Below are 21,694 nucleotides of genomic sequence, written 5' to 3'. Positions count from 1 at the left end.
CATCTTTGTGTCACTGCAATCAAAGCCACTTGTTGATTGTAGTGGGTAGAATTACGTCTCCCCGCAAGATACGTTTAATTCCTATCCCCTGGTGCCTAAGAATGTGACCTTATTGGGAAATGGGGTCTTTGTGGATGTAATTAAGTCAACATGAGGTCATACTGCATGAGGTGGGCCCTCGTATAATGGCTGATGCCTTATTTATTTAAGTTTTATTTAGTTATTTTGAGAGAGAGAGAACTTGAGTGTGCACGGGGGAGGAGCAGAGAGAGAGGGAGGGAGAGAAACAGAGAGACAGAAAGAATCCCAAGCAGGTTCCACGTTCTGGGCTGAGCACTGAGTCCAACGCACAGCTCGATCCCATGACCGGGGAGATCACGACCTGTGTCAAAATCAAGAGTCAGATGCTTAACCACTGGAGACACCCAGGCGCCCCATGACTGGTGCCTTTATTAGAAGAGGGCACTGTGGACACAGACACCTAGACATAGGGAGAATTCCATGTGACCATAAAGGCAGAGTTTGGAACGACACAACTGTAAGCCAAGGAACTCCCAGGATGGCCAGCCACCGCCAGAAGCTAGGAAGAAGCAAGGAGTGATTCTCCCCTCAGGGCCTGAGGAGGCAGTTTGTCTGCCAACAGCTTCATCTTGGACTTCTACCCTCCAGAACTGTGAGGAAATAAATTTCTGTTGTTCGAAGCCCCTGAATTTGTGGCACTTTGTCCCAAGCAGCTCGAGGAAACCACTATGCTGGCACAGCACCAAGCAGAGTGCCTGGCACATAGAAAGTGCCTAGTAAAATATACAATACCCGCCCCCAAAGAACTCTCTGGACTTTAAGATGTACCTAATTCACTTTTCCTTACTTCTAGAGTCATCTGCGTACCGACCTTCCGTGTCTTTGGGTTTTTTTTTTTTTTTTTTTTTTTTTTACATCCATAGAGAGGGTTTTGGATTTTGGACTGACAGATACCTGACTGTCCCCTGGCTTCATGAAGTGTCCCTGGAAGGGCCAGGCATCAAATGACTAGGAGTATTTTTCTTCCTAAGTTGAGGACCACTGGCAAACCCTGGAAGGAAAGTTCCCTTCCCTAGGCCCCCAGGGAGACAGCAGGCTGACAGACAGAAGTGTCAGACCTTGTATCGAAGTATCCAGGGACACAGCTTACGACCATCCCCTCCCTGTCTTTTCTTGGTCGAGCAAACAGCTCTGGGTCCTTCCTTGGCTTCTGTTCAGAACTCTCTGGGGCCTTGTCAACCTTAACGCTGCTCCCCAACACTCCGTGATGGACTCATTTGATCCCCGCAATCTGGAAGGAAGCAAAGTGTCATTATTTCCACGACATAGAAGTGATTTGGCCCAAGTCGCATGGCTCATAAATGGCAGAATCAGAGCTCAAAGCCAAGTCTCCAGGCTCCCAGTTCGGCACTCACTCCTTAAACTTCACTCCTCACCTCCTATGCCAGGAAGGAAGGCTCCCCAGAGGAGGGGGTGTTTGGGGGGAAGGAGATGCTTAGCTATGTCTCTGTTTCCAGGTTTCTGCTCAGCAGCTGGCTTGCTGGTCACTGTGAGATCTCAGAGCTGGAGGGCACCGTAGAGACAATCAGTCCTGGGTCAGCGCCAAAGGGAGGCCAGGCTGGGGAGCAAGGTCGGAGTGCTGGCAGTTGACTCTCCTCCATCTTCTTTTCCTGGCACCTGGGGCTGCTTCTCGTCCCTCTCAGACCAGGAACAGCTGCTGCTGACCTTGCAGTTCTGATCCATCAGGGGTGATAAGACTCTCGGTGCTCAGTGACTGGCCCTCTCTCTGCCCACCTGCTGCTGGTTCCTGGCTAGAAAGCACCGACACCCACCAGCCCAGATGGGCCCTTTAAGGGACCCAGGGGGTGCTGGTGGTGCCTGAGTTGCCTTCAAGTGGCTCCAAAATTCCAGTCCTGGTTATCGGGTTCACTCCTTCCGGGGGAAAAGCTGATCTGCCTCTGCCCTGTTCCACACCCTGCCCCTCCAGCCCAAAGTCCAGTATCAGCAAAGCAAGGACAGTACCTTTGACATCATTGTGTTTTCAGAGCTGTGGGCGCTCAAATGTTTGCTGAATTGAATCTTCTTAAATCTCATTTTGTGGAGATGCTGGCTTTACAGGGGGCGCGTTTGGCAGTTTTGGATGCGGCATAGCGAAAGCACGACCCAGCTCATCTCGGGGTGGGGGTGGGGGGTGCTATTAGGGGCGGGGTGGGTGCCAAGGGCCCGGGAGGCACCCAGGGCTGCAGACCCGAGGTTACGGTGCCTGCTCTAACTTTCCCGCTCGGCGTCTGCTCGTAAGTTTCACGGGGCTAAGTCGGTTTACCGCCCGTATGCTCGGCCTGACCCTGATCTTCGGGTCCCCTCCAGCCGCCCCACTCCCCGCCACCCCGGGCCCCGCGAGGCCCCTGCGAGAGAGGAGGCGGCCCAGCGCCGAGCTGGTCCGACTGGTTCTGAGCAGGAAGTCCCCCGCCCTCGCCGCGGGCGGCCGATCGACCCCGGGCCGGCCTGTGCGTCCGTGGGTCCGTCCGGCGGCCTGTCCGACAGCTGGCCGGCGCTGGCAGGCGCGCGGTCGGGCCGGCCGGGGCGGAGATCAATGCGGCTTTGTCGGGGCCGCCCACACCCCGGAGAGGCGGCTCGCGGCGGCGGGCCGGGCGGGCCGAGATAAGCGGCCATGTGACCCTACCTGGGCCGGGCGGCGGGGGAGGGGCGCGCAGGTGAGGCGGCGGCCGCCGGGCCCTGCACGCGCACACGGCGGCCCGCGGGCTCAGCGGCATGGCTGTCAGCAGGAAGGACTGGTCCGCGCTGTCCAGGTGAGCGCCGCGGCGGGCCCCGGGGAGCCGCACCGGGGTCTCCTCCGCGGGCCGGCCCCTCACCCCCCACCCCTTCCCGCCCGGGAGGCGGGCTCTGAGCCTTGATCCTGCTGGCCCTGCTGCTCCGTAAGGGGGGACGGCCCCGGGGGCACACTGGGGAACTCTTAAGTGACAGGGCGGTGTTCTCGCTCCCCGACGGTTTCCTTTCCTCCTCTTGGGGACTGTGGCCGCACACGGGGTGCTTGGGGGAGGCTGGGCCCGACCTGGAGAGCCCCCTTCAAACACGACCCCCTGCGGGGACGCGTTGGGGGTTTGGGGAGGTGTTTAAGAGTTACTGCCGCCGAGCCTCATTCCAGACAAGCCTCCCTTGCTGCCACGTTTCTCTGGTAGAGACTGGGAGAGGGGGGCCCTGGGGAGGGGTCCCTCAGCCCCTCTTGCCGAGGAGGAGTGGGGGCACCACTTCCTCGGAGGGTCGGAAGTAGAAGGATCAGTGGATTGAGAGACCAGGGTGCAACAGACACCGTCCCCGCCCCCCCCCCCCCCCCCCCCCCCCCCCCCCCCGCCCCAATGAAGCTCAGATTCTGAGTTTGGCATTTTCGGGTGGTGTCTGGGCTGGATCACCTAGGATAGTTGCTGTTCCCCTTTGTGCCTCGTTCCTTATTTGTAGGGAAGTCCCTCAAAGGGTCAGGAAACTGGGTATCTAATCTCTGCCTGCTGGGCATCCTGTGACGGTTAGATAAGACTGGGGTGTTGGGGGGTTGTCCTGGAGGCAGCGCCCCTCACTGTGGCTGGTGACCCCCGGTGACTCCTCTCAGAGCTACCCTGCACCTCTGCTCAGAAGTGTCCACATGAGCATGTTCACCTCCTTATCCCCAGCAGCTTCTGTCACATACACCCATTTTGCCCTTGAGGAAACTGAGGCCCACGTAGTAGCTCTGAGCTGGATTCCTACTCCTTTGATCCCGTAGGCTTCAGCCAAGGAGAAATTGGCCTTTTTGACCCTCCCAGGTGGGCATTTGGATCCTGAGGCCAAGGCAGTCTCTGCAGGGGCAGACCAGCACCCTCCCCAGGCTTTCCCCATTAAGGCTGCTTTCAGGCATTCTCTAGTGCTCTAGAGTCTCCTTCCCCTCCCTCCAGAAGGGTCCCAGAGCTTCTCCAGCATCTCAGTCTCATCTCCCCAGGGCTGGGAGCCCACCTCCTCAGGCCCTCAAGACCTCACACTGCTCTGAAGCACAGTGGCCAGGTAACCCCCCAGGTGGAGGGGCCCAAGGGATCTAGAAAGGGGATAAAGTAAGCCCCGAGAATGGAAGGAACTCAGTGCCCTGGAAAACAGGAACCTAGGCTGCCAGGGAGGTTGGACACACCCCAGGGAAGGTCTGTGCTGAGGGTGGAGCTTGGGGGTCCAGACCTTGGACTCTGTGTGTGGGTCAGTGTACATGGGGGTTGATGTGGGAGTGTCTTTTCTCCTAGGTGTGGGCATATCTGTGCCTATGGATGTGTGCCTGTATGTGTACATGCAGGTGTATGTGTGGGCGAGCATGTTTATGGCCTGTGCGGTGTGGAGGCATCTGTGTGGGTAGTAGGTTCTTATGTGGCTGAGTTTGGGCCTTAGGAGTCTGAGTCTGTTTGGTGTGAATGTTTACGGGAGACCTCCGTATAGGGCATTGGGTTAAAAATGCAAACCACACACAACTTCCTCAGGAGCTCACAGACGGTGGGATGTATGTGATTTTGTGTCTGAGAGCATGCCTGGATCCGTATGGGGTGTGCGTGTGTGGTGGGTGGGCAGCTGGGGCATGAGAACTTTACAAATGGGAGCAGGGTCTGGTCTTAGCTTGTCCACTGCTCAGATGGACTTGTGGCTGCTGGGGTAGGGCTGAGTTCCCACGGGATGTCCAGGGTCAGTGCCAGGCACGCCCTGGAGAACCAGTCCTGCCACAGGAGCCCCTGGCCGGCCCTCCCTGCTGGCCCCAGCCCTCACAGAGCCCCGTGGGCAGACACAGCTGCTGCCAACAGTCACCCTGATGAGGCACCTGGAACAGAGGACCGCTCCTTCCCTGCTCCCTTCGTGAACAAGCCTCAGCGGGCAGGAGGGAAAGGGCTGTGAGTCACTGTCAACCGAGTCTCCCAGGCTGGGGAGGACTATGGTGAGGGTGTGACCGGTGTGGCTCCAGCCAGGGCCCAGGTGGGGAGCTGAGGGCCGGCCTGCAGCCTAGCCTTGGTGTGAAGTAGGAATTCAGATGCTCCAGCCCTGGGCTGGGGGCAGCGGTGAGCTGGCTGGCAGGGCGCCCTGGTTAGTGGCCTCGTCCTTTCCTCCCTTGGCTGGCTGGGTGACGGTAGAGGCTGGGCGGGGCCTGTCTGCAGGGGGTGAGGGGTGGGTCTGAGAGTGCCTGGGACTGAGTAGCCAGCTGTTAATCATTTCCCTACCTGGGCCTTGAGCAGACCTCCCACCTCCCAGCACTGCCCTCCCCTGACACCTCTCCCTAGGCCATCAGGGCTTGAGGGGACTTCAGTGACCACCTGTGGTGACCCCTCATTGTGCAGAAGGGGAACCAGAGACCTGTCTCCCTCAGGGGTTGAAGACTGGCCCAAAGTCCCACAGCCAGTCAGAGCTGGGCCTCCCAGCTCCTCTTTCCTTCAGAGGTTTGCAAATCCTGCTCCTTGAGGTCCGGGGTTCTACAGATGCTTCTGGGGCAGCCTTCCCCCCCTCCCTTCCTCTACTTTAACCAGAGCCGCTGAGCCTTGATCTGTTTTTCAAGCTTGTTTTGAGGTCCCCTGCAGGGCAGGGGCGAAGGGGTTTCTTCCTTAGATCCAACTTCTGTCTGGTCTGCAGCAGCTGATAGCGGTGTGAGTGCTGTATTGGGAAGGGTAGCAGCCCTACATGGAGGCAAAGACAGGGGTGTTGTCTCCGAATGAAGGCCAGGAGGCAGAGGAAAGGATTGTGGTGAAGGTGGGTGTGGTGGGGCAGCCTCCTAGGGCTGTGGCATCAGCTGGTGAGAGTGACTGGGACTCCTGGATGGTGGGACCCAGGTTCCATCCTGGGCCTGGCTCTGGTCAATGTGTTGGCCACCGGGCTTTCCCAAACCTTTGCTCTCCCGTGACCTCTGGCCTGTCCTGGGGTGGGGAAGTGCACCAGGTCAGAGGCCCTCCCAGCCTCCCCTGCTCCTTCCTCTGAATATATACTCCGTTGGGCTCGTAAGAAGGTGGGGCCTCACTCTGGCTGAGGGACCGCCCTCCCAGGACATCCTTTACCAGCATTTGGTATTGTGGTTAAGGGTACGGGCTTGTGAGAGGCTGACCTAGGATGGAATCTTATTATTATTATTATTATTATTATTATTATTGTTATATTATTAGTTGTGGCATCTTGGGAAATTTACTAGCCCCAGTGACTTTCCATTTCCTCGTCTGTGAAATGGGGATAACACCACCTTTCCTCACAGGGCTGTTGTGAGGTTTAATGTCAATGTTATTTGTAAAATACTCAGAACAGTGCCTGGCATTATAGTAAGCACTTCTATGTTACTGCCTTTACTTCTTGGTTCCTTCATTTATTGAGCTATTTACCATATTCCACAAATAGTTGTGTGCTGCTAAACGTTCTAAGGCCCTTCGTTACCATTTATTTATTACGGGGGTTTCGACAACTATACCTGCTGAGGCCCCTCCTGGATACTGACACCTGCCCGTCCTTCCCCCCAGTTCTATCCGTTTCCTCATCTGATAGCAAGTTATTGGCAATAGCATTTCTCCCCCGGGGTGGGGTGGTGGTGAAGGTGGTGAAGGTGAAGTGATTCGTGTTTTGCCAGGGGTTGAAGGCAGCCCCATGATTCGTGAGCAGCAGGGGAGTGACCAAGCCACCTTGGGTGCACTGTGGGGTCATGGCCTAAAACTGGTGGACATTCAAGGACACCTGGGCCCCACCTCCTGCAGTTCCAGCCCTGGAGACCCCTTAGGGTTAGGGCTGGCCTGGGGAGGGGTGGGGGGGTGGGTGAGTCATTTCTGAGGAGACCAGGCTCTGGCAGATCACACTCCATATATGGCCCCACTGGAGAATAAACAAATAAGCTGCTTCCCCCAGGGCTGAGAGGAGCGTGTGGGAACGGGGTTGCTCAGGACCAAGGAATCCTGGAGGCTCCAGCCCAGCCCAGCTGGGTGTGGTCAGGGGAGAAGAGCTTCCGGCTTTGTGGGGCACTTTCCCGTGGATGGATCCTTCAGCTTTGGAGGACGAGAGCTGGTCCCAAAGTGTTCATGGGGGGAGGGAATAAGTCCCGAGAAGGAGAGAGCTGAAAACATGGCCTCAGATGAGAGCCCGATGAAGTTGGCATTTCCACGTCTGATGGAGAAGGGCTGCAATCAAAGCCTTATGGCCTTGACCTCAGAACTTAAACAAGATTCCCATAGGCCTTCACGTGACCCCTGTAGGCTATGTGTATCTGAAGATTGATCATTCATTTACCACACACGAATTGATGATCTCTCGTGAACCAACTTCAGCTGAGGAATGGGAGGGCATCAGAGCCTGGCTCGTAAGAGATGGGCAGGTTGCCTTTGGGGGAGCTGAGGATTTGTCCCTGCTTTGTTCTCTTCCTTGTCAAGACAGAGGCTTTCGGTTCTCAGGGAGGAGGAGAGGCCTGCACATCTGAGAGTCGACGGTCACACTTGTTCATTCCACATTCACTGGCGCTTGTGTGCCAGGAGCCGTGGTGCATGCTGGAGATGAGAGGTACCCTGGCCTGTGGTCTCTCCTCTCCCTGCAGGACAACAGCCTCATACCTTCCTTCCTAACTTCTCATACCTTCTCCACTCCCCTTCATTTGCCTGGCTTTAAAAAGAAAACAAAATTTGATGTGTGTCTATTGTATATAAATTACACCTCAATTAAAAAACCACTCCTGGGGGCACCTGGGTGGCTCAGTCGGTTGAGCATCCAACTTCAGCTCAAGTCATGATCTTGCTGTTCATGAGTTCAAGTCCCTCCTCGGCTCTGTGCTGACAGCTCAGAGCCTGGAGCCTGCTTTGGATTCTGTGTCTCCCTCTTTCTCTGCCCCTCTCATGCTCTGTCTCTCTCTCTCAAAAATAAATAAATGTAAAAAAAAAAAAAAAAAGTCATTCCTTGAGTCCACATTCTGCTCTAGCACTGTCCCATTTTATTTGCTTTTCTCTGAGGAAAGTTTCTCCAAAGAGTTGCTGGCTCTCACCGGTCCCTCGGTTTTGACTCCCATTCTTCCCTTGCTGGTCCAGCCTGGCTCCGGCCCAATCCGTCGAGCTGCCTTCCTGTGGACCAGACACTTCTGTTCTCTCTACTCTGTGCTGGTCTTCTTGTCCCCACCACCCCCTGCCCCTGTGGTCTTGGACAGGACCTCATTCCTCCCTTCAGGTTCACCCTCCGCCCTCCAGTCTCCTTGGTCTCCTTTTCTTCTCCTCACCCCAAACAAGCCGGAAATGGAATTTTCCTCCCCCCACCGGCTCCCTAAACTCCTTCCTCCCCTGATCTTTCCCATCGTACTAACAGCATCAGGAATTGCTCAGGCCAGAAATCTAGTTTTCCTTGTTTCTTCTTTTTTTCTCCTCTCCATCCACAATCCCCCTTTGGCTCTGTCTCCAAGATGTGTTCCCAGTCCATCCCTTTTTCCTTCTCTCTGTCGCTACCAAGTTCACCACCGCCAGCATAGCTGTCACCTGGGCGATTGCAGGAGCCTCCTGATGGGTGCCCCTGTTTCCCTTCTCCCTCTGCCACCCTCAATTCTTTTTCCTTCAGCAGCCAGAGATAATAATAATAATAATAATAAATTCTGTCATGTCATTCCTCTATGTAAAACTCTCCAGTGGCTCTCCAGCACACTTGAGTACAACCCACATTCTTTCCCTGGTCTATGAAGGCCTTTTCTCTGGCCTCTCCTCCCTGTCCAAGGTCCCTGCGGGCCACACTCTCGCTCTGGGTCTCCCTTCCCCCAAACAGCCAGCTGTCACACCCAGGGCTTGGCACTTGCTGTGCCCTCCTCCTGGGCCACCTTGCCTCCAGATCCGGCTCCTCTGGCTTCTTCTCAGAGGGCCCTCTCCTCCCAGTCATCGTCTCTCACTTACCCCTTACCTGGTTCTCTTGTCCTGTGTCCCTTGCTGACGTTGCTTTGTCCATGTGCTCATTTCCTTGCTCACTGACCGCACCCCGGCCCCCTGCACTATGTGCTCCGTGACCGGAAGAACTCTGTCCGTCTTCTTCTCTGCTGCACGCCGATCCCTGGAAGTATGCCTGGCACGTCGTCAGTGCTCAAAAATTACTTGGTGAATGTTGGATCAGCACGATGTTGGACTTAGAAAACCAGATCGGAGCCATCGTGTGGCTCCTTCTCCTCATTTTAGTAAAGAAAACCGAGGAAGAGGAAAGAGGGGGATGTGCACCAGGGGAGGAGGAGTAGACTCAGCCTTACAAGAGGCAGCCTTGAGGAATCTTTCCTTGGAGGCTCCATAGGTGCTTTTCATATCCGATTCTGTTTGCAAAATTTGTGGGTTTGCATGATTTTTTTTTCCCCAGAAAACACGTCTGTTCCTTCAGTTGAGTCTTGGTTGCATGGCAATACTCTGCAAGAGGGGAAAAGGTCTAGAAGGTATAGGGCTGGGCAGAGGGATAGGCTGGGAGAGACACCTGATAGTGGCAAAAGGAAGGCCTTACAGTAACTCTGGGAGGGAAGAAGAAGGCCTTTTCCAGACTCTTCCTATCTGTAGGGCCCCAGATAGCACTGGGGGAGTCATAGGAAGGCTCCAGAGAGGGCTTGCTCTGCTGACTCTCAGGGCATGCTACTCTTAGCCCAAACTTTCTCCCAGGGCTCTGAGTGAAGCACATCTTCTTGCTCCGCCAACCCCCCTACCTCTAACCTCTAGGCTTGCTCAGGCCCTCCTTTCTGCCTGGACTGCCAGATTCTCTCCAGCCCCCTGTCACCTCTATTAAAATCCTGTTCACCCCCCTAGGTCCAGCCCAGGTTCGTTCAGTCTTGTCCGTGAGCCTTTCTTGATAATCTTGGCCTGCACTAATCATTCTCTCCCCTGCAGAGCAATTTCTTTGCTTTGGTTGGGGGAGTTATTGGTGGACACGCTTTTCTTTCTCACTCGATAGTGGGTACCTTTAGGGCAGGGACATTGCCTTGTTCTGTGAACCCCCCCCCCCCCCCCGCCGTTGCTGACTTGCTGGTTCACTGCAGTTGCTTAGAGACGTATTTGCTCTTCGCTTGGGATGGAAGGGTGGTTGGATGGAAGATGGGGTGGGCTGGCAGCGAGGTGCGGGGGATGGTAGGGCAGGTGGCTAAAGATGATTGGTGGGTGGGTGGGATTGGGCAGGGAAGTGGGGGGGTAACTGGGTGGATGGCTGTTTGGGTTGACAGGTGGCTAGATGGGCAGGTGGTGAGTGCGGAAGGAGGTGGGTGGGTGGGTGGGTGACTGGCTGTGGGAGTGCCTGATTGGTCCTGTGAATGCAGGGTGACTGGGGGCAGGAACCCAAAGTAGAGTGTATGGAGTCCCCTTGCTCCCTGACAAGTGAAAGCTGGGTCTAGAAGGTGAGAGAGGCCAAAGAGCTCCTGAGAAGGGAAGTGGATATTGGAACCTTTTCCAGGCGTAATTGTGAGTCTCCCCATTCTGAACGGCTGAGAAATCCTGCGGGTTGTTGGGAACCTCTGAGAAAGTTTCTCTGCCATTGTCCATTGATGAATATTATCCAAGAATCCAGGACCCAAAAGAAAAAGGAACTTGTCAAGTTTATCTCCCTCCTTCAGGCAGAGCCGTGCCCACCCTCCCATGTTCCTAGTCACCCCTAGAGAGGGAGGCCCCACCTTCCTACTCTGGATTCCAGAGTCAAGTCCAACCCAGTGTTTGTCATCCTGGGTGGTGTTGTCCCCCAGGGCACATGGCAAAGACAGGAGACATTTTTGGTTGTCACAAGTGGGGGGTGGTGCTAAGGTATCTCTAGTGGGTAGAGGTTAGGGATGCTGTTCAACATCCTAAATTCAGCACAGCCCCTGCACATGAAGTTACCCAGCTGAAATCTCAGTGGTACCCGGGATAGGAAACTCTGGTCTGATCCAAATCCTTGTAGTACCTTTATTTGAAACTTAATTGACATGTAATGTGAGCCACAAATACGAACCATGTTAAAACTGTAAATTTTCTATGAGACACACTAAAAAAGTGAAAAGAAATAGATGATTAATTTTCATAATAGGTCTCATTTATCCCAGGGTATCCAAAATATTATTTCAACGTGTAATCAATATATGGAATTATTTTTATTTTTTAAATGTTTATTTCTGAGAGAGAGAGAGAGAAAGAGGGAGTACAGGGGATGGGCAGGGAGTGAGGGAGACAGAGGATCCGAAACAGGCTCTGCACTGATGCGGGGCTCGAACTCATGAACCGAGAGATTAGTACCTGAGCTGAAGTCAGATGCTTAACCGACTGACCCACCCAGGTGCCCCAATAAGCAGAATTATTAACAAGATACTCTACATTCTGTTTGTCATATTACGTCTTGGGACTACCTGCGTGTGTTACAATTCCGGCACATCTCAGTTCAGCCCAGCCATGTTTCTTTCTTTTTTAATTTAATTTAATTTTATTATTATTTTTTTAAATGTTTATTTATTTTTGAGACAGACACAGAGCATGAATGGGGGAGGGTCAGAGAGAGGGAGACACAGAATCCGAAACAGGCTCCAGGTTCTGGGCTGTCAGCACAGAGCCCGACGCGGGGCTCGAACTCACGGACCCGGGGATCATGACCTGAGCTGAAGTCGGACACTTGACCGACTGAGCCACCAGGTGCCCCAGCCCAGCCATCTTTCAAGTGCGCCATAACCACCTACAGACGGTCCAGGCCTAGAGGGTATTTGTTCTCTTCTCCCAGCCCCGTAGGGGTCTGCCCTGGGAACAGGTATCCGGGGACCCAGGAGTCTTGCCTGGGCTGCACTGATCCTCTCCACCCCCCCTCCCCCAGCCTGGCCAGGCAGTGGACTCTAGAAGATGAGGAGGAGCAGGAGCGAGAGCGCCGGCGGCGACACCGCAATCTGAGCTCCACCACGGACGAGGAAGCTCCCAAGCTCACCCAGAATGGACACACACCGGCTGCCCAGAGGTGCTCGGGTCAGGGTGGGGGACGAGGCACCATTTCCCTGTCCCAGGTGACCCGGATGGACTTAGCTGCCCCAGACAGACCAAGTACTGGGGGTGCCCGGGGAATGAGATGAAGGGTCCGCAGATGTCCTTCAAGCTCCTCACCTTCCCTAGACCCTCCTCCACGCTGCCCGCCTCCACCCTCTTCGGAACCAGAATCACTATATGCTGATGCTATCCGTGAGCTGATACTTTGCTACACATTTGGTGGATAGAAGTCATTTAATCCTTACAGTATCCCCGGGAGAGAGGTATCATTAACCCATTTTACAGATGGAGAAACTGGGTCAAAGAGCACACACAGGTGACTTGCTGAGATTGCGCACCTAAGGTTGGCAGAGCCGGACTCGCCATCCGGATCGGTCAGGCTCTGTGGGCTCAACTCTTTCCACAACCCAGGCTGTCTCCCCTGGAACCCGGAACCTCCATAATTCACTTCTGAGGGGAGGGATGCGGTGGCTACTCTTGCCGCCTGGATTTTAGGGTTATGAGGGAATGGAAGTCCCCTGTGGGCCAGGACTGTGCTGGGCAATCACGTGGAATGAGTCTCGTTTCACCCAACAGGCCTGGTTTGCAGATTTGGACGCTGAGGCCTAGACAGTGAATTCACTTGCCCCAATTCACATGGAAAGCAGGGTGGTGAGGAAGGAAAACAATCTCCTTTTGCTGGAGGCCAAGTGCTACGGGTTTAGGACAGTCCTCTCATGTTGCTCGTGTTCCCTTGGGTCCCCAAGAGAAGGGGGACTGGGTGTGCGCCCCGAGCTGCTCCAGTGCCCGTGGCCGCCACCGTGGCTAACGGGAGTGCAGGATGGCGTGTCAGAGCTTAGCGCTGTCCCCTCAGCTCCACCACTGATCATCTGTGCGACCTTTGACAAGTCCCCGAACGTCTCTGGTCTTGATCTAAGCTCTCAGGGGGCGAGCACTGCATTTATTCCTTTTGACTTCCGCCACCCGGCACGGGGCCCAGCGCAGACAAACTTGTTCAGTCAGTGTTTGTTGACTGGGTCTCAACATGCAGAGTTGGACCTTATAGGGGTATATAAACTTTTTAAAAACGTGGTGTGCATTGTTCAAATGACTTAGTGGAAACCCAATATGTAAAGGCGGTTAAAAGTGATCTTTCTTTAAGCGATGGGGGGTGGGGTGCCTCCCCGGTGGCCCTGGAAGCATCCCCATTGGGTCAGGTACACCCCAGGGTGTCTCCCGTCTCTGATAGCCTCTGATACTTATCTCCCACCCCTTCTCCATCTTCTGGCCTAGACTGCCTGGCATGGAGGAAGCCGAGGTGCCCAAGCCGCAGACCTCAGCCTCTAAAGATGAGGACAGCCAGGCCACCCTCAGGACACGGCAGGAGCGGAGGCAGAGGCGGCAGGCAGTGGAGGCTGCACAGGCCCCTGTCCGGCGGGAGGCAGAGGAGGGAAGGGACAGCTCCGGCCCAGAGCAGGCCAAGCCGCAGCCCCTCATGCCCAAGAAGGAGGCGGAGCTGCCTCCTCGCCGGAGACTGAGCCGGGAGCAGCGGGGCCCTTGGGCCAGGGAGGAGGAGAGCTTGGCGGGCCAAGAGGCAGAAGGCGGGAAGAAGGGGGTCTCAGAGAAGCCCCCTATCTCAGAGAAGTCCTCCGTCCCAGAGAAGACATTAGCCCCTGGAAAGAGACTGGTCTCAGAGGAGTTCTCCATCTCGGAGAAGGCCCCGGGACCTGAGAAAACTTCTGTGTCAGAGAAAAGAGCCATCTCAGAGAAGAAGGCCATTCTAGAAAAAACAAGTGGCTCTGAGAAGTTGCCGGCCCCAGGGAAGACATCAGACTCAGAAAGGAGACTGGTTTCTGAGAAAGCGTTGCTCTTTGAGAAGTCTCTGGTGTCCGAGAAGACCTCAGCGGCAGAGACAAAGCTGGCTCCAAAGAGGCTGGCAGCCTTGGGACAGCCCCAGGCAGGGGGGCGGCTGGCTTCTGGGGGAGGCCAGCCCACCACCACAGAGCAGAGGGGAAGTGCCCTCTCTGAGAAGAGCCCCCCGTCCTTGGCGGAGCTGGGAGAACAGGGCGTGCCAGACTCTCCGACTGTGACTTCCCGCCTCCCGCCCATCACACTCCAGGTTGGCAGTGCCCCCGCCCCTCCCATCCCTGCACGTGCCCCTCTCATCCTGCCCTGGGTGGTCTCTGGCTCCCTTGCTGTCTCCTGTCCTCTCACCGTGGGGCTGGATTTGGCAATTTCCTCTCTCCCTACCTGCTTCCAATCACTGTCAGAATAGGGGACGCTTGAGGCAAGGGCAGGCAGTTGGCAGCCGAAAAGGGCATCAGCTGTGTTGCCAGGGAGCACCTGCCACCCTGAACCCCCTCATGATCCAGGGCCTGGATTTCAGGACACCAGCAGACTCTGGGGAAACCTCACGTCCTTCCAGAAGTTCTGCTGGAAAGTTCTGCCTGGTGGCCTGGCCCCACGGAACTGTGTCCACCGTCCCCACAGCAGAGGCAGAGGGGCAGGACTGTTTTCTTCTCCTCTTCCTCCTGCAGCTCTTGGGATGAGCCAGGCCACATGGGGTCCCCATGGCAGCTTGGGCTTCGGGCTCCCCCGACCTCCCGTATGACACTCCCCCACTCCATCCAGGTGAAAGTCCCCAGCAAGGAGGAAGAGGTGGACACACCCTCACCCACTCAGGCCACCTACAGCAGCTCCCTCAAACGCTCCAGCCCCAGGACCATCTCCTTTCGGGTGAGAGCCCAGGGTACCTTTGTCTCCAGTCCCCTGGAGGGCAACCTGGGGAAACCAGCATCTATCCCAGCATTGGGGCCTTAGGTTAGATATCAAGCAGATCCTTTGGATAGAGAGGGGTTTTGGATTCCCATGGGTAGCCAAGAGCAGATGACTTGGGTTAAGTGAGGGAGAGCCAGTTAATGACCCAGAGCGTTGGTGTGGATGAGACTGAGCAGCCCCACCTAGTGGACAAGGCCAGAGCTGCAGGAAGAGGGCACAGGGCAGGCCCCACCCCTGCCTTCAGCAGTTCCTGATCCCACCCAGGAGGCTTGAGCCCCGGGGAAGGGTAGGAGCCAAGAGCAGTGGGGCTCTCCAAGCGCTCCCTACTCTGCCTCTGCCCCAGTGGTACAAGTGGTATGGACTGGGGACTCTCTTCTCAATTTCTGATAATTTACTCTTAGTTCCTTGGTTCACTGGGTGGTTCACTTATTTTTGACTGACTGTGCTTTGTGCCTCTGATGTGTGCCAGGCCCTGGGGAGGAAGCTGGATGCCTGATATTGATCAGGGCTGTTCCCTGCCTGGCAGGGCTCATGGGCAGTAGGGAGGCAGACAGGAAAACAGATGGTTGAACTGGTGGTGGTGGTGGGGCCAGGGAGGGGCTTCTGACCCGGCCTGGTGGGTGGAGGCAGGTGTCTCCCAGACAAGAGGAGGATCTTTAACAGAGGTTTGGTTGGGGGTTGGAGGAAGAGGAAGTGTTCAGAGAGCTGAGCCCTTGCCTCGAGGAGGGCCATGGCCTCCTGGGGACTGTCACTCATCAGAGACTATCCTTCTTGTTTCAGATGAACTCCAGGAAAGACAACTCAGAAACAACCTTAACACGCAGGTCAGGGGCCTGGAGGCTCTGGCTTTGTCTGATCTGGTCATGTTCAGTCTGTGTTTGCTGCGCGACTGCCACCCGTATTCCTTGTGCCAGGCTGTGCCTAGAGCACCTGAGGGGAAGGTGCAGTCCTCGGCCAGGGCTCCAGACCCTGCGGGGAGACTGGACCAACATGAGGGACCGAGGCCCAGCGAGATGGAACAGGGATGGGGGGGCGGGGAACGGGGAAGGCTTCTTAGAGGAGGCGGGGCTTGGGTGGGGCTCTGAAGGTGAAGGAGGTTGGGGTGGGGAGGGGGAGGAGGGCCTTCCAGGAGGAGGACCATGAACAGCGCAGGGAAGGGGAAGCCACGACTTTCAGCAGACCCAGCGCAGGGGGGCCCCGCAAGTCTCCATGCGCCATAAGCATCGCCGTGCCCCATGATTTTGATGCGAGTAGTTTGAGGACTGTGTTTTGAAAGAAGGAAGCTGAAATGGGGTCTGGAAAGCAGCTGTGCTTGAGCACGAGGAATCCTGTGCACTCGTGCTGTGTCCACCTGCCCCTAAACATTCGTAGAGGCCAACTATCCCAGGCGAGGCGTGGGGTGACGGTGGTGGCACGGGGTGCACGTATGAATGAGGCACGGCTGCTTCTGTTCGGCACCTCACATCAGACTATTAAACTTGCGAGAGCCGCCTCCCCCACCCCGGCAGGGAGGTGCAGGGACAGGAATGGAACCCCAAAGTGGCTGCAGCCGCCCCGCCTGCGGGAGCTGGAGAGCACATCACGGAGCACTCGACTCCTGACTGGGACTTGAGATGGAGGGAACAGCACAAGTAAAAGCACAGAGTATGAAAAGCGTGAGGTATCTAGTTAACTGGCACATAAGCCCGCGGAGAAAGGGGTCGGGGGGTGGCGTGGATGCTGGTGTCCGGGAGGAGTCAGGGACCAGACCGTGAGAGCCTTGTATGCTGTGTCAGGGAGTTTGGTCCCTGCCCTGTGGCCTGCGAGGTTTGAGCTGTTGAGGACAGGTTGGGCTTTGTCTGGGGTAGGAGTGGTCTGGTGGCAGTGGGGGAGAGCTCAGGGTGGCCGGCAGAGGGGGTCGGGGAAGGGGACTGCAGTGCTGCGGAAGGTAGAGGGGAAGGAGACTCGGGAGATGTGTGTGAGGTCCAGTGACAAGAATGGGGGGGAATGGCAGATATTTCTGACCCTGGGGGTGTCCTGCTGAGTGGGGATGTTTCTGGGGAGGTGATGAAAGTCCCTGGACTTTCCTGTAGTTTTTCACTTTGGCCAAGTCATTCTCGCCTCGTTCAGTGATGGGGGCCATCTTCTCTTTGCCAAAAGGGTAGGTGGGTACGGCTCGGGGCCCAGGCGGGCCCGGCGCAGCCGTCTCACCTGTTTTGTCCCGTCCTCCCGTCCCGCAGCGCCAGCGTGAGGCTCCCGGCCAGCACAGTCAAGTTAGGCGAGAAGTTGGAGAGATACCACACCGCTGTTCAGGTGGGCAGGGCTCTCGTGGAGGGGCCGGGGCACCTGATGAGCGTGGTAAGTGTGGTCTGTGCACGTCACCCTCGTGGGCCAGCCATCGGTGTTCTCTTTCCAGAGGTCGGAATCGGTCAAGTCTCCAGGCTCCTCCCGCACCGAGTTCTTTGTGGCTCCCGTGGGCGTAGCCAGCAAGCGCCAGCTCTTCGAGAAGGAGCTGGTGGGCCAGAGCCGAGCAGACCCAGCCTCCAGCCGGAAGGTGAGGGGCTCAGGCCCAGCTGGGTGTCTCCAGGCTGATTAGGCCTGAGACCTCCAAATGCAGAACTTGACCCTGGCAATACTAGAAAGCTCCGTGTTTTCTGGGGCGCCTGGGTGGCTCAGTCGGTTGAGCGTCCGACTTTGGCTCAGGTCGTGATCTCACGATTCATGAGCTCGGGCCCCACGTTGGGCTCGCTGCTCTCAGCACAGAGCCCGCGTCAGGTCCACGGTCCCCCTCTCTCTGCCCCTCCCCCACTTGCGCTCTCTCAAAAAGAAAGCTCCACGTTTTCTCATGTCCGTTTTGGCAGAACCGGCTGTTGACTCGAGTTGCTGTTCATAAGCCCGTCTCCCAAGCTGTGTGCAGCATTCCCTGGGGGACCGTCGGGGGCCTTCCGGGGCGTATGTGGCACGTGCTAGGTGGATACGGGAGTGAGGCAGAGTCATGTCCCTGTGCCAGGACCTCTGAAAATGCCACCCCGTTGCCAGCTGCCCCGAGCCCTGAGATGCAAGGCTTTCTTTTCAGGAGAACATGAGGCTCTCAGGGGCAGTGACATCAAGGCTCAACCTGTGGATCAGCAGGACCCAGGAATCTGGAGATCAGAACCCCCAGGTACCTCGTCCCTCCCCGAGATCTCGTGCTACAGGCCTTTGTGGTAGAATGACCCGGATGATAGAAGGGACAGCCCTGAGAGAAACAGAGCTCCAGCAGTGGAGACCATGGGGAGTGAGGAGGGTAAGCCTGTGGGCCAGGAGGCAGAAGAGAGGAGTGGGTCTGGGGTCTTCCCTCTCAGGAAGGGGAGGAACCTGGGGTTCCCGAGTCCCTCTGCAGTCAGCCTTGGTTCCCCCCGCTGCCCCAAACCCTGATGTCCCAAACCAGGAGGTGCGGAAACAGCCGGCAGCCACCAGGAGGACCCAGTTGGGAAAGAAAGCAGATTCCTTCCTGGAGGCAGAGGTGAGAGGAGCAGAGAGGGGCCGGGCCTGGGGAGACTCCACCCCTCACCCCCACGTACACACTAATTGGCCTCCAGCTGCACAGTCTAGTACCCGGGATACCCTGGTTCTGCTCTCAAGCTTGTTTGACCCAAACTTGAGAATGCTGATTGAACCCCGATCTGGCTTTGCTTTCCCTGCAGCTTTGCAAAGCCCCTCCCCGCCCCCAACATCAACCAGCAGGTTTGGGGTCTCTGGTATGAGTGGGCCTTGGGCAAAGGGATGCCTTCCTGTCCGGAGGCCCCCTTTCCCTCCCAGCTCTAGGAACCTCCTTGTCTTTTCTGACAGACCTTTGCCCCCACAGGTGTGACGAGCCCTCTGCCGGGACAGACCTGCAAGGTCTGCATCTCAGGGGCCCTCCCTCAGGCCGGGCCCTGTCTCCAGCAGCATTCCTGTCTCTCATTGCCCCTGCCCCCTTTCTGGCTCTGGACCTGGGGCCGGGAGTGTCAGGGAGGCTCAACCAGCTCCTGCCCAGCTCAGCATCCGGGGGCAGGTGTCCCCCGGCACCTTCTCACCCCACTGAGGGCGCAGCAGATCCCGGGACCCAGTGTCAGCACAGCGTTGGTTCTCGTCAGCACCGTGTGACCTCCACACCCCGTCCGGAGATAGTTCCCACTCACGTCCAGGGTCAGGGCGGTACTGTCTCTGAAGAACCTCAGGGTCACCTCTGTGATCTGCTCCCAGCAGGTGCCTCCACGTACCTGTGGTGTCCCTCGCTGAGGCCTGGATTTATGCACCTTAGCCCCCGGGCCTGCTTCCAGCTTGCTGAGGCCCATCGGCTGGGTTGTAAAGGAGTTGCACTGTCTTCTATGTGCCCTCCTCCCCGCTTTGTTTTCCTCTCATTTCCTTGGCCTGCGGCTCTGGCCGGGAGCTCAGTGCCTTTTTGTGCGTCCCTTCACCCTCTTTCTGAAAAAGCTGTTCTCAGGAAAGATCTGATACACTCGCTCACTCTCAGGTGTAAGTGACTAATAATACCTTAAAAATGGATTCCTTCCTGGAAGATGTGCTTTTTAACCAGGTTCATCATTGTTGTGACTGGACTGAGGGGAGGGGTCAGTTGCCATTCTCCCTGCAGCCCCTCTTTTCCTCACATTCAGGCGGGCTGCTGCCCTATCCTAGCATAGGAACTTGGTGGAGGGCAGAACTGCCACCTACAATACCAGGCCTGCTGCCACACTTCCCCAAACACATTCTCCCCAAAGCCAGTCCTCCCCAGCATCATGGCCCATGTGGGCCTGGAGACTGCTGAGCTTTCTGAGAATCTAGGACAAACCCAACTTGGTCAGTCCGGTACCCTATCCAACCCTTTAATGCTGTAATTGAAAAATATATGTGTGTGTGTGTGTGTGTGTGTGTGTGTGTGTGTGTGTGTGTGTATACACACATGCATGTGTACACACACATCTCACACGTATACACTATGTACTATATACACACACACATATGCACATACATATATACTTATATACTATACACGCACACATACACACACATATACACACACCCACACGTTTACTTAGTTTTTCATTTGAACTTCATTAGAACTCTTCTTCCAGACTGCTCTGGTTTTACCCAGAACCAGCTGGGGAGGTGGGGGAGAATAAGTGCAGAGCCCTGCCCGCTTCCCCTTTGTCCTCTGCCTGCAGACATACCTGGAAAACTCCAGGGTTTCTCAGGACACTGCCCTTAAGGCCATCATCAGGCCCCAGTTCCCAAAGCTTGTGGGACAGAAGCAGCCATCCAGGGACCACCAGCCTTGTCCCAGCCTTTGTGATTGTGAGTGAGGGCTCCTATCTTGGGTCCTGTGGCCTGGGGGACAGAAGGCCCTCAGGGCCCCATCTGTTCAGACCTCCCAGTGACCCCAGACTGGCCCATTTTCAGCTGCTGGGTCTCCTGTGGCTGGTCCTGTGCCTGCACTGAGCTAGGGACAGTGGGACGTGGAGGCACTGCCCTGCACCCCACTGCCTCCCCCCGAGGTTGGGGGACGAAGGCGGACTGCGGAGGGGCTTGGGACCCCCAGGCCCCTTCACTTCCTGGGAGGGAAGACCCCAGCCCCACTCCTCTCTTCTGTCTCCCGGCCCAGAGGCTTAGCCCTCCTCACTCCCCATGGTCTCCACTGCTGGACGAAACCAGGGGCAGGGGGAGGAGTGTGATGAGCTTTGTCCAGAGACTCAAAGGACCTGCTGGGAACTCAGGGTTCAAACAGGGACCTAAAGACTTATGATGGTCTATTCTAAACTTTGGAAAGTCCCCTGGTGGGCAAATTTGTCCAGCAGACAAGAACTGTCCTCGCATAGACTTTTCTTGGGAGAGGCTCCCAGAAACCTTCTAGAGTAGAGGCCTGAGTGGGGCCTGAGGGGGATGGCTTGGTCCTGGGTGTCTGGGGTGTCCTGGCAGCTGCACACCCTCTCTGGGGGTGACCATCAAGGACAGGCCGCAGGACAGAGTGTTGAGGGACACGACCTCGTGACTCTTTGTCCCTAGCATTCATGGATTCCCCCCCCCCCCCACAAAGGCCCTGACCTCATTCCTGTCAGGGGGCCAGCCCCCCAACAAGGAGACAAATCTACGCACAAGATAATTTCAGCTGGGGACGGGTGTGAAGACGAAATGCAGCACGGCGGTGACTGGCTGGCTGAGTGGACAGGGGAGGCCTCTTGGAGGAGGTGACATCGAGCACCCTCTGCAGACAGAGCAGGTCCCCCCACGCATCCCCCCCACCACTCCTTGCCCTGTCTGCTTGCCTGCCCTCATGGCCTTGGGACCTCACACATGGCCCGCTCTCTCGTGGGCCCTTGAATCTGCAAGCGTTTCAGTATACGCTTCTTCCAGTGCAATTCTGGGTGGGGACCAGCCTTTGTCTCCCCTTCCTTGCTACCACTAGCACTGTATATCTACCTGCAGGGACAGGGACATCCACGGCAGGTCGGGAACAGCCCTGTCGTATCAAGATAGGGCTGCCGGAAAGTGGCTAGACTTTCTCACTGACTCACTGCCTCCCCGTTCTCCGAATTAAATGCCTGCTTTAGAACGGTTTGTGAGAACCTCACATAGTCCATGAACAGTGAGAACCTACTGGATTTTTCCCATGGGGATCTGTGGCAATTGAGGTGCCCAGGTCCCTCTCCCAGGCATCTGTGCAAACAAATTATGGCCCGTTTGAAGGACTGTTGGGCTTACGAGGAACAGTAAACCACTTAAAGTGGCTCAAGTTAAGGGAAAATTTAAGACCAACAATTCTTAAATTCTAAAAGGTTCCAGGCCAGGGCACAAAGCAAGGCTGGGCCGTTGTGGGCTAGACAGCAAAGAGGATGATAATACTTTTCTTCCATCTCTCTCTGGACAGCCTGGTTGCTCACCGTTCCTCTGTCAGTCTTCTCCCACCACCTGCCTCTTCTCTGCCTCTTCTCTGCCTCCCCGGGGTCCTTCTCCCCCAG

The 21,694-nt window shown here is 56.3% G+C and overlaps 1 protein-coding gene across 1 annotated transcript; it reads left to right on the top strand.

Moving 5' to 3' along the window:
* The first annotated feature begins 2,534 nt into the window (after positions 1-2,534).
* Positions 2,535-18,642, top strand: LAD1 (ladinin 1). Its single transcript, XM_042976012.1, has 10 exons — positions 2,535-2,831; positions 11,815-11,952; positions 13,251-14,076; positions 14,589-14,693; positions 15,516-15,559; positions 16,955-17,027; positions 17,131-17,268; positions 17,791-17,877; positions 18,145-18,219; positions 18,562-18,642. Exons 1-10 carry the CDS (start codon positions 2,794-2,796, stop codon positions 18,565-18,567), a joined length of 1,530 nt encoding a protein of 509 aa, XP_042831946.1. The 5' UTR covers positions 2,535-2,793; the 3' UTR covers positions 18,568-18,642.
* The last annotated feature ends 3,052 nt before the right edge of the window (positions 18,643-21,694 follow it).

The sequence above is a fragment of the Panthera tigris genome, chromosome F3, assembly GCF_018350195.1.
Source record: "Panthera tigris isolate Pti1 chromosome F3, P.tigris_Pti1_mat1.1, whole genome shotgun sequence".
Classification (NCBI taxonomy): Eukaryota; Metazoa; Chordata; class Mammalia; order Carnivora; family Felidae; genus Panthera; species Panthera tigris.
The sequence above is the reverse complement of the archived record's forward strand: the minus strand, read 5'-3'. Positions and strand labels throughout refer to the sequence as shown.